Source organism: Maniola hyperantus, chromosome 16, assembly GCF_902806685.2.
Source record: "Maniola hyperantus chromosome 16, iAphHyp1.2, whole genome shotgun sequence".
In the NCBI taxonomy this organism is placed as follows: domain Eukaryota; kingdom Metazoa; phylum Arthropoda; class Insecta; order Lepidoptera; family Nymphalidae; genus Maniola; species Maniola hyperantus.
This window is the reverse complement of record NC_048551.1, coordinates 7473115-7486072: the sequence shown is the minus strand read 5'-3', so window position 1 is coordinate 7486072 and position 12958 is coordinate 7473115. Positions and strand designations below refer to the sequence as shown.

At 37.9% G+C, this 12958-nt stretch overlaps 1 protein-coding gene across 10 annotated transcripts in view; it reads left to right on the top strand.

Annotated features, from left to right (window-relative positions):
* Positions 1-10675, top strand: part of LOC117989619 (glycogen synthase kinase-3 beta-like) — a 38578-nt gene extending 27903 nt beyond the window's left edge. For 9 of the 10 annotated variants that reach the window (XM_034977001.2, XM_034976997.2, XM_034977005.2 and 6 more), the window contains 6 exons: positions 2380-2490; positions 3586-3823; positions 4514-4611; positions 5241-5336; positions 7926-8223; positions 8355-10675. In XM_034977001.2, the coding sequence (XP_034832892.1) occupies positions 2380-2490; positions 3586-3823; positions 4514-4611; positions 5241-5336; positions 7926-8223; positions 8355-8404 (891 nt within the window). In that variant the 3' untranslated portion in view covers positions 8405-10675. The remainder of the gene's footprint in view (positions 1-2379; positions 2491-3585; positions 3824-4513; positions 4612-5240; positions 5337-7925; positions 8224-8354) is intronic. The other variant, XM_069503907.1, reaches the window with a different exon arrangement.
* Positions 10676-12958: the final 2283 nt, after the last annotated feature.

Here is a 12958-nt window from a genome sequence, read left to right as displayed (position 1 = left end):
CAGTAGATTTTTAACCAGTCATAGCATAATTCCATGGGGCCACTAAAAATTGTGAAATAAATTTTTTTTACAAAAAAAATAAAAACCGACTTCGTTACACAAACACTAAAAATTGAAAAATAATTTAATTTATTACCGAATATATTATGTATTACAAGAGTTAATATAGTTCCATAATAATATTTTTTGGGGTCGGTGCCAATGAGGTGCCATTGTGGAGTCCCATAAAAATATGAAGTCTAGACGATTCGCTAAAGCTAATTGGCACCGGCAGCAAAAAGTATTATTATGGAACTATATTAACTCTTGTATACATAATATATTCGGTAATAAATTAAATTATTTTTCAATTTTTAGTGTTTGTGTAACGAAGTCGGTTTTTATTTTTTTTTATATAATATATAGATTACTATAGCTTTCAGTTTCCTGTGGAGTTGTTTTATTTAAATCTTAGTAGTGAAACAATTTTCTTTGTATATTCACGTGAAGAATAAAGAGTTGAAGAATTTTACAAGTGGCATTTTCTTTGTGGTTCTGGTTAGATGAGTGAGCCTCCGAAATTTCGACGAAAAAATATTTTGTGCCGAAAATATTTCAACATTTTTCTGTTGTGCTTGTGTTCAATCCACTGGAACCCGAACCTCCTTTTGATGTAGGTATTAATCTCAATGTTAGTAAAACGCCAAACCTGAACTCTAAGAGTAAGTAGGTACCTAATATTGCAAGTGCAACTATCGAAAAATACAAAAAATAATAACAACATGCCAATATTGCGAATTTAAAGTTATAAATATTATTTAAATCATAATTTTATTATATTGAGAAAATTTCAAATCTCGTCGAATTTCTCCTATTTTATAAATACACGTCTTAGCAAATAAATATTTTTGTAACTATACACTAAAAGAAACTCCTGTTTTTTATTTGAAAAATCTAAATATTCCTCAACCGTGGGACAAACACCGAACATGACAATCGAATGGTAGGTAGGTAAATTTTTTGTATTGTTTCATCTGTCGAAATATCGAATTGGCCACGATTTCATTACTACGAGAACCTATTATATTATTTTTTATGAAAGTTTAAATTCTTTACAATAAGAATGACCTTTCTGAAAAGTTTTCGTGCACTATACAAAAACAAAAATAAATTTGCACTTATAAACTACGAAACGGTCTTGTCTGAAATCTAAGGATTTAAAGATTTTAAACTAGTTTATAAATAAATACATTTCCTCAAAGAAGCTTGTAATCCAATAATCTACAGAATAATAATATTATAATAACTAACTCACTTTATGTTACTAGTTCAAGGTCAAGATTTTTATCCTTAGCAGTTCAAGTCAGACGCCAAAACCTTTGGACGTGTGCCAATTTGCAGTTATTATCTACGCGCTAACATAACGAGTTTTTCGCGTAAACATATCCTACGTTTTTACTTGTGTACAAAAAATAGGACACTGAGTATCGCTATTCAAAATGTTGCTCGTTTATATTTCTTTAGATGTTTTTCCTTTGCAAACTGTGTTTGTTCGTGAGTTTTTTTGCGACTGTATTATTATGAAAATATTATTTTTATTACCTATTTTGATACGTTCGCAAGGCTGTGGTTATGGTTTACATGTCTGAAGTGGTCATTGTGAATTTATGCCTCATGGCAAAACCTTGATATTAAGTCACTATCGTCCGTACTAGTATATTCTAATAGTATTTATTCGTAGTAATGATGTTTAATGTATTTGTCTTACAGACTCTTCGCTAAATCAATCGCACTTCTGTAGGTACCTATTCAGTTGGTTTTATTAGGAGTTTGCGCACACTCTTGCTGGAATCAATTGAAAAACTAACGCATTTTGGAAACAGTTCATTCAATTCAACTAGTTGATATTCCTTACCTAAATTGAATTAAACTGAAGCTTCTTCATCTCTTTTCATTCCTTTGATGTGGAGTGGATTTAAGTGCATTTAATCCAGCATCTAGTAGTTTTACATACCAGAATTCTACTCTGGTAACTACCTTATTCGGGCTCCGTTAGTCGTGACATTTTGAGATCCATACTACCATATTTTGCAAATGTTCATCCACTACAAAAGGCCCAAAGAGTTCTATTTACATCTTGTGATTTTTGTTTAAAAACAAGTAATAATATGAAAAGCATTGAAAATAACAAAAGTTAAAAAATAGTTAACCATTTGGTTGGGATTATATACCGTAAAATATTTATTGAGGATAAATTTTTTATAATATTTTGTGCCTTTCTTATATTCGATTCATACATAATATAGAACTAAGTATATACTTAACTAGATTTATTTATTGTTGTACATATATATATTTGCTGTAGAGATAGCGGTGTTTTAATAAAGGTTTTATTTGCAGAAAGACGAAGTGTACCTGAATTTGGTGCTGGAGTACATACCAGAGACTGTGTATAAAGTCGCACGTCACTACTCCAAAGATGAACAAACCATACCAATTAGTTTTATAAAGGTGAGTTGAAAATGAAATAGCCTAGTGGTTAAGACGCCTACCTCCTAATCGGAGGTCGGGGGTTCAATCATGGGCACGCACCTGTAACGTTTCAGGCTGTAACGGTGAAGGAAGACATCGTGAGGAAACCTGTATGCCTGAGAGTTTTCCATAATCTTCTCAAAGGCGTGTGAAGTCTGCCAATACACACTTGACCAGCGTGGCCAAATCCCCTTTCATTCAGAGAGGAGAGACCCTTGCTCTGTAGTGAGCCGACGATGGGTTGATCATGATGATGATGAGTTAAAAATAATGTTAGGTTATTCGAGCAAAACTTTAACAACCAGAAAAGTCTCTAAATTCATTTTATTTTGTACATTGTTGAAGAATACATTGTCAGTCTGAGACACAAAGTAATATGTATTATGTAAAATTATTCCATTGCCACTATTTTTTCATTTAAAATGGTAAACACCTCAAACACAGTGGTGTTCAAGTCATAGAGGCACACAAGCACTACTTGCGGTAGTAAAAATAGCTCAATACTCATTCTTTACTATGACCTACCAGTAAATAGTTACCTACCTAAGCAATGTCTACACTGGCTTCAAACCTTTTAAACAAACTCTTTATTGTAAGGGCCTATTATTAATTTTTACGGTTTCGAAAGTGATTTTTTTGTCGTAATCTACAGCCACCTGCAACATAGTGAAACAAAAATGAGGAGTACACAAAGTTCGACTTTAAAACTAAGATCTTTAGGTTTATAATACTTTGACGTTATAAAATGTATACTCACCAACAGGCCATAGGTCCATTGGCCTTATTTCTAGAGTTGAGTTCTCCGTTCTGCTGTCAAAACTTACCAGTAGATCACGTCTAAGACGAATAGCGTTAAGGCTTTATATAAATGAAACTTTTGCGACTTTTGAGTCTACAATTTGTAAACTATAAATAAAATACCTTTGGCAGTTGATTATATGATTTTTGGGTATTTAATCTAAATTCGTTGGTATAAGTTTCTGGTTAGTTTTGACATGGGTACATAGAACTTTGAACTCGGTTCGGATCGACGTGCAGGGCACAGGAGTACAGCAGTGACTTGTCGTTTTGCAGCTGTACATGTACCAGTTGTTCAGAAGCCTGGCGTACATCCACTCGCTGGGCATCTGCCACCGGGACATCAAGCCGCAGAACCTGCTGCTCGACCCCAAGACGGGTGTGCTAAAGCTGTGCGACTTCGGCTCGGCCAAGCACCTGGTGCGCGGCGAGCCCAACGTCTCCTACATCTGCTCGCGATACTACCGCGCGCCCGAACTCATCTTCGGAGCTATAGACTATACTACTAAAATCGGTGAGTCTTCTTCTTCTGTTATGGGTTTCTTTTCTGTCTGCTGTACATGAAACCACTGTGGTGGCTCCCTGCGGGATCACAGTTTTTTAAAATTCAGATACAAGTTACCTCTTGCCTGCAATCTCACCTGTGCCGTGGTGGTAAGCGACGATGCACGAAAGCGCCGGTCAAATCCTTCAACAAGGAGGCAGCCTCTGAGGTGCTGGCGCTTAATAGGAGTAATCTGTGCATTCTAGTGCAAGCTTCAACAGGTCACTGTGTTTTAAACCTGTACAACCTTAAGCTCCAGGGCTCGGATATCTGCAGACTGTGCCACGAGTCTATCGAGACTGCCCCGCTTTAATGCACAAACGTAGCATCCACCTAAGGAAACACATTGTATACCCTGAGGATGTTACTTCAATTCCAGTCAAAAAAGTGCTGCTGTATCTCACAACCACAGGATTTGACAATGAAATGTGAAGTGGAGGCAAACACAATAGATCGGACACGGTCGCAGTGATACAGGGTATTCAAGAACCTGCACAGACCCAAAGTATAAGAAGAAGAAGGCCAAATCTAATACACTTTAGCCTTACCATGAACAGTTATGTTTGTGCCATACCTCGAACAATTTGTTCGGCCGAACTAACGTGATTGTAATTTGTATTGAGTCATGCTCAATAATAATTAATATAATAAATTTTCCAGATGTATGGAGTGCGGGGTGCGTAGTAGCGGAACTCCTGCTGGGTCAGCCTATCTTCCCCGGAGACTCGGGCGTCGATCAGCTCGTCGAAATCATCAAGGTTTTGAATTTTACTATTAGGGTTCTGTACTAAAATTAGAATGAACTAGAGTGAGGGAACTCTCGGTTTGATCCTGACTCGATGATATTAGGATATGGGTGACGTGAAATCAAAGAAAAATTGTTGTTTCATATTCTACCCAGTGTCAAATATAGGTTTGACCCCTGCCATTTTGTCGACATTTTGCATGATAAATCAAAAAGTATTATGCATAAAAATAAATAAAAATCTGCTTTAGAATGTATAGGTAAAGCCCTTTCAAATGATACCGTACTTGGTACCTTACTTTGAAAGTTGAAAATACTAATTATTTGTTCATGAACACATTTTTTTATATGATGTAACCACAAATTCACGGGTTTCGGATTTTTTCCTTTACTTGTGCTATAAGACCTACCTACCTGCCAAATTTCATGATTCTAGGTCAATGGGAAGTACCCTATAGGTAAGTTTTCTTGACAGACACGACAGACAGACAGACAACGAAGTGATCCTATAAGGGTTCCTTTTTTCCTTTTGAGGTATGGAACTCTAAAAACTAAATGAAGTGAGAGTTAACTAAAAACTTTGGATTCAGTACAATCTAAGTTGTTAATTTAAATAAACAACAGTAATTTCGTTTTTAATAGGTACTAGGCACACCAACACGGGAACAAATACGCGAGATGAATCCCAACTACACAGAATTCAAGTTTCCACAAATCAAAAGTCATCCATGGGCAAAGGTAAGTCCATAATATTGAAACAAATTTCCTTAATATATTGTCATGTAGCTAATGTTTAATAGTCATATCATTGTTTTTCAAACATTTTTTAAAGATAAAATTATTCTAAAACTAGTTAATCTATAAACTAGATGACGTACGCGTCTGAGTCTGTGTGGATATAGGTTTCTTAAAAATCCCATGGGAACTCTTTGATTTTCTGGGACAAATAGTAGCCTATGTCCATCCCTGGGATGTAAGCTAACTCTGTACTAAATGTCGTTAAAATCGGTTCAACTGATAGGTCTTGGAAATCTAGTAGCTAGATAGACACTTTCGCATTTATAATTATATTAGTATGAATAAATATAAAAAGAGAAACCGACTGACTGAAGTATGCATGAGCTCGTCGCGTAAAACTTATATATCCTTTATGTTCTATCAGCATAATATTTGTTACTATACAATTATATCAAAATGTATTGATAATATGTCATAGTACTATCATCATCATCATTATCATCATCGACAACCAATAGACGTCTACTGCTGGGCATAAGTTTCTTGTAGGGACTTCCACACGCCACGGTGTTGCGCCGCCTGATACCTAGAGCTGTCATCGATTGATGTCGCCTGTCCACTTAATGGGTGTCTGCAAATGCTGCGCTTTCCAGTGCGATATCGCTATTTATCGCTACTGGTTTACGAACTATGTGCCCTGCCCATTGCCACTTCAGCTTCGCAACTCATTGAGCTATGTCTATTACTCTACACCTCCTCCTGTATCATGTGATCATGTAGAGAAACTTCAAGCTTAGCTCTCTCCACTGCCCGCTGAGTGTCTGAGCGGAGTTCTTGTGAAAATACTATACCCAATATTTATACACATCGGCCCGTGCTTACAGTACATGTTGCAGAGAATGACGATGCCCAAGTCTGCCACTGACCACCAGCGCATCCGAGTAAGATACACGACTGAACTAAATGCCTTCATGCTTTTTGTCCTAATTAAATTGTGTATCTATTACCATGAATGCGACGTACGTAAATCTACGCAATGTGGATAATCCTGTCGTACACAATCTCTAAACTAAAATGATAGGTCTAAATGTATTGCTATCCCTTTCGTTATTTTCCCTGCGATACACGATAGCACTAGATGTAGAGCTGTTAATTTAGTTCAGAGATTGTGTACAACAGTAGTAGTAACATTATCTAGATAATCTGCAGGTTTACCGGGTTCCATATGATAGTGAGCGATGATTTTACGTGAGCTTTCTGAAATTTAACCTAATCATTCTGCATCTGAAAATATAGAGACATCAGACAAGATCGTCAAATTGCGAAACGGCCAATTTTGAGTATATTTATACTTTATAGCTATATAAAAGGAAGTAGTACTAATAGACCAAACACAATATGTACTTACTAGATAATGCCCGCGACTTCATCCGCGTGGATTTAGGTTTTTAAAAATCCCGTGGGAACTCTTTAATTTTCCGGGATAAAAAGCAGACTATGTCCTTTCCCGGGATGCAAGCTAACTCTGTACCAAACTTCATCAAAATTGATTTAACTGTTGGGCCGTGAAAGACAGTCAGACACTTTCGGATTTATAATAATATTAATATGGATAGTATGTATTAAACAAAAGCTACAATAAAATTGTTGTTCTTAGGGAATTGATATAGCAAGGACCCAGTTCCATAAATAAGAGCACCATACATCTTTTCCCTACAGTGCCCCGTCCGCGCGCCTGGGGAATTAGCTATATCAAGTCCCTAGAATATATCACGGTAAAGCTGAAGTTTGGTTTAGATCTCAAATATATTCTCAAAATTGGTTATAATTTTTTTGGAGGCTAAATCTAGTTATTTTATACAGAAAATCTACGCCGATGGTTACACACCAAATTAATTCAAAGATGCAAGCTGATTTAAAGAGCTATATTCTTATAAAAGTTTTTGATTTCTGTCCGCTCATTTGAATTTATGCCCATATTTAAATGCTTCAGTGATTTGTTCCATCTTGAGGTGAAGGCATTTAGTGTGTACAATTTATTCGCACCATTACAGCTATACCTATACTAAAAAATCTTTGTGTAAACCGGTAAAGTTCAGTTAAATAGCGGTGTTCATTTTAAATAGTCTATATTTTATCTGTTATCCATTTCCATGTTAGTTAATACCCATTTGTAACCCGAGAATCGTATTGCGAATAAATTTGTAGGTCAGGTATAGTTCCAGCCTTCGGCATGTGTTAACTAAAGGTTACACTAATTGGTTTCTTGCGTAACGTTTGTTGGTGTTCAGTGTGCATACTTGCCAAGCTACATGAGTGCAGTTTTTCTTTTTATCATTTTAAAATGTCGCTATTCGTATCGTAACAAAGGCCCTTCGGTTTACAGGACTTACTCTGAAACGGCACTTTTCATCATTACGCACACATACGTCAAAAGCTGCTAATCGTTTTCTAATCATTAACAGTGTAAATAAATTCGCCATCATTAAATCATCCTCATAAAAGTTGTGTTAAATATTCATCGATAAGTGTGTTATTTAGTTGTTAATTTGATGTATGTGGCTCATGTAACGGTTGCTGGTGGCGCAGGTGTTCCGCGCGTGCACGCCGCCGGACGCCATCTCGCTGGTGTCGCGGCTGCTGGAGTATACGCCGGGCACGCGCCTGTCGCCGCTGCAGGCGTGCGCGCACAGCTTCTTCGACGAGCTGCGCGAGCCCAACGCGCAGCTGCCCAACGGCCGCCCGCTGCCGCCGCTGTTCAACTTCACCGACTACGAGCTGGGCATCCAGCCTTCGCTTAACGACTTCCTCAAGCCGCGCGCCGCGCCGCCGCCTGACGCCGCGCCCGCCGCCATGCCCGCCCCCGCGCAGGACCACGACGCGCAAGGTACGCCATACATTTTGTTTGCAAACTTATTTTCCAAAGAATAAAAACGTGTTGAAGAGAACAAATTGACCCAATATAGTCGTAGTTGCCATTTAATATCGAGCTCTATTTGAATGGTTCGTTTTCGGCAGCAGAGAACGCAGCGAGCGGGCCGAGCGGCGGCTCCCCGGGCGCGTCGTAGACGGCTGGGCAGCCTGCCGCCGCGCCCGCCCGCGGCCGCCGAACAGCTGACGCGAGGGGCGCAGACGCCGGCTCGCGCCGCAGCCGCGCCCGTATCGACCGCGGTCGGAGGTGCTGTGCATGATTTTGGTTTTTGACGAGGATTCCTAGTGGGCGCTATTGAATTTATATTTTTTTGATAGAATGTTAATTTGTACGGCGGTCGCGCTCGACCGCAGCGGCCGCTTCCAGCATTCAGGCGCTCGCCGCTCTCTTGTCGGGAGTCGGTCGTATGCTATTTTAGATGATAGTACTTTTCGTGTTGGCCATCAGAAAAATTATGCATAATAGATGTTTTCAGCGGGTCCTCTGGTGATACTGTAGTGTAATCGTCGATGAAGCTTGAGCTGTTGTAGTCGGTGAGAAGGGTAAATCCTATGTAGATTCTGAGCCGTCGCAATGTGATTGATTTGTACTTTTGTAAGCTCAAAACCCTTCCTCGTGTACATACCTTACTGCTGTGTTATAACTCGCGGTGAACGACGGATCGGTGTATGAGAGATCGTTTCGTCGAAACCCTTTGTAAAATGTTATACTTTTCTTTTTTACCTTGTATATCCTGATGTATTTCTAAAACGATGTATAATCGGCGGGAGTATCGACGCGCTCGTCCCGCGCGGTCGCCGGTCGCCGGTCGCCTGAGCCCGTGCAGTGTCCTCGCTTGGCCATGTAATCAGTAGCAGTTCAGTAGCGCATAGAATATTTGCTGAGGGAAGTTTCCGACTTGCGACGCCGTCGCATCAACGACAGACGCAGATGAAGCATTTTGTTGCATAAAAAATGAGCATACTTGTAAATTTTTATAACTAGCGTAAACTGATCTCTCAAGATAATTTTAATATTTAATGATATTTCAGATGATTATGTATTTGTATAAACAATTCAAAAGATATAAAATTTAGATTTACTACATTATAAATATTTGTTTATTCGGGCAACTTTACATTAGTATTTTTTAACGCAGTGTACCTCTTTTTCAGCTCTGGCTAAATGTAATGTATTTTATATATATTAATAGCACTGTCTGTGTCCTATTATAACGTCATAGTTTTTCGATAATATTGTATTCTATATTCTATAAATGATATTTCTGCTATGTAAAAATTGTCATTGAGAACACGTCATTGATAGTAGTCATTTATGAAAAACTATAATATTAAAGTAATAATTAAATTCATCGTCATAGTTTTAAGTACTTGAGCAATTTAATTTTGCACTCAGAGTTGCAGTACAGTTATTAGAAGAATGTTTTGGAGCCTCTTAATATAGAGTAACAAAAGTCTATGCAAGGTTTTTAGATATACATAGCCTTAATGCGTAATATTCGATGTAAAAACGTTCGCATCATATCTTTTAAGAGAGCACCTCTTGCACCGACTAGTGCGCTAGAAACTTACGAGACACCACTCAACACTAGACCATTAGCTACGGAGTGAAATGTTAGCACATTTTGATATAATTATCACATTAGCGTGCCAAGCAAATTCAAATTAGCTCATCTGATAACTGTAATACAAATCTGGCCCCTTAACGTATATAAAATACGCTCGTATTATTACATATTTGTATGTACTAATTACTTATAAATTTTTAGTATGTTAAGACATATAATGCGCTCGGCGCACGATTTCAAATCACACATAGTGGAGCTTAGTTGTCGTCCCTGCGACTATTCCTTTGCTGACACCTTTATAATTCGTGTAAATATATTATAATAGTAATTATTATCTTTACGGTATGACTCTGGATAACGTTAGCCGGTCGTAGTTCTGCTGGCCGCGGTTCGCTCGACTCGAGGTCAGTGAGGTATTACGATAGTTTAGGTACGCATATTTTATTAAGTCTATCTAAGATGAATTTTGTAACCAAACGTCGCGTTGCTTCTAAAAACCCTCTGTGTAAAAAGTTAAGACATACTAGTGACCTGAATGTTTGAAGCGATGTTACAGAACGTCTTGATCCCACTGAATTCTCACATTCACGAGCACATATTTTAACACAAGAGAATTTACCGCAAACATTACTTCGAAATGGGGTTGACTTTATATAAATTATTTAAAGTAAAAGAGTTTTCTTATAGTACTGTAATATTAAATTTAATAGTGAGTGAAATTTGTATTTTGTTTTAATTTGTTTTACTGAATTTGAATACATCGTAACACCCATATCGTTGTTAGTTATGAATGAAAATAACATAATTATAAAAGTAAATATTAAATGAATAGTAAGCGTGGTTTTTATTTTATATATTTAAAGTTTCTCATGCATTTCCCGAACCATCGTCATTAGCGAAGCAAGTTGCCGTACAAAGCAAAGAGTATATAATCACTACGTTTTAGTACAAAGTTGTGATAGCTTCATGGATCGACTGATTATTAAGTGCGCGCAAAACAAGTACATAGTCAAATTTGAACACGAGGTGAAAGACTGCTCATTGTAAAAACAGATCTCAGCTCCGGCTTGTATAATCTTGCGTGAACCGCCATCTTGCAGCTTCAGATTGGACTAGGTACAGAACGCGGCAGAAAGTAATGTACATCCATCGTACATCGGCCTTTACAGTAGGACAAAGCTATCTTGGCGCGTGGCGAAAATTGGAATGCCGTCAAGTGTCCCCTTTGTTCGTGTTTGAATGTTCTAAGCCTTTGTTTCGTGCTTTTGGTTGATACAATTTTAATAACCGTCCGAAACAGCGCACAGGGCTTCGAATGCCTTACGCACGCCTTACGGTTTAACAGCTTACAGCAAGAAACTGCGGTTGCTCTTTGGAATGGATTGATTCGTATTTAGAGTAATAAAGGTAGATACAGGAACGTTTGCTTTCTTATTCACACTAAAAAGAGCACTGATAAAGTTGCTAATGTGATAAACAGAGACGCAGCTAACTTATTTTTTGTCCCTTATCGTGTAACCGGTTTTTTTCAAGAATACATACAAAGGAATGCAACTTTGGTTGCAAACAAACCATGAGAATTCGTGGCGTAATTGTATTTCTCATTAGTTATTTACTTGTTTTCACATAAAAAACGTTTTATACAAATATTGTTGATCGGTTAATACAAATATTGACTACTAAAATTCATCGTTACGTCGTGCTATCGCTATCTCATATGCGGTTACACAGTTAACTACGGATTGATTGGCCACTGTTTAGTCTTTGGTCTGATCTCTCAAAAAAGCTAGAACCCAAAGCCGTAAAATAAGTTGAAAAAAATCTAATTTTTGCTTCGTGTCCGTAGATTGAGTAAAAAAGCTAGGTTAAAGTAGTGTGTAACCGCGTATGAGATAGCGATAGCACGACGTAACGATGAATTATATTTGTATTAACCGATCAACAATATTTGTATTAAACGTTTTTTATGAGAAAACAAGTAAATGAGTAATGAGAAATACAATCACGCCACGAATTCTCATGGTTTGTTTTACAACTAAAGTTGCATTCCTTGTATGTATTCTTGAAAAAACCGGTTACACGATAAGGGACAAAAATAGGTTAGCTGCGTCTCTGTTTATCACATTAGTAACTTTATCTGTGCTCTCTTTTTAGTGTGAATGAGAAAGCAAACGTTCCTTTGTCTAGATTTTTTACCCCGTCTACGCTTGACGGCAACGCTAGTTCCGATTTTCGCCACGCGATAAGACAGGCTTGTCGCACTCAAAGAAATTTTATGTAATAAGAATTATTACCTACTATATCGATGATGGTCGCATTGTACCTACAGTACGATTCAAACTTAAATGCGTCTGCGTGAAGTTGCGAGACGTGCGCTGTTACCCTCCCCGCTACCCCGGACACCCAAAACGTGTGTGGTGCGCAACGTCGTGCGCAAACTTCAGAGGCGCATTTACGTTTGAATCGTACTGTACAGTACGGGTAACATAAGAAACGTGTCAAGTGAGAAGTCTTTTATTCTTAAAGTGCCCCGTAAACGATCAACGATCAAACATGTATGTAAAATTATTTGAATGTCTGCTGTCTTGAATGCTGGCGTGTTAGATGCGTTTGTCAAACAAACTACCTACGTGTTTGGCCACAGATATGTGCAGATATGCAACCAGCGTGGCCCCCTCAGTCCCTCTCGCTCAAGCAGAGGTATTTACTTGTGAAATGTGAAAATCTCACGTACAAATACATTTTGGCAAACAAAAAATAGTGGCCACGGTGATACGGACAAAACATAATCATTTTGTCACGTTCTAATAAGAGCTTAAATGCATTTAGCTATCTAGCTCTAACAGTAAGTGTCACAATAGGGCTACTTCTAATAGTCCTTATTCTGAGTGTTTGGCAAACGTGTTTGTCAAACATGCTTGAAGGCTTACGGCTGCGTTTGTCAAACAAACTACGTGATTGTCAAACAAAATATGTGTGTTTGGCAAATTTGATTGACGGCGTGTTTGACAAACATGTTTGACCGTTTACGGGGCGCTTAAGGGGTGAACTGTACTTGTGTCATAAAAGTTGACCCATAGACAAAAAAAAAACATTGACAAGTTGTCAGTTGGCAATTGACGA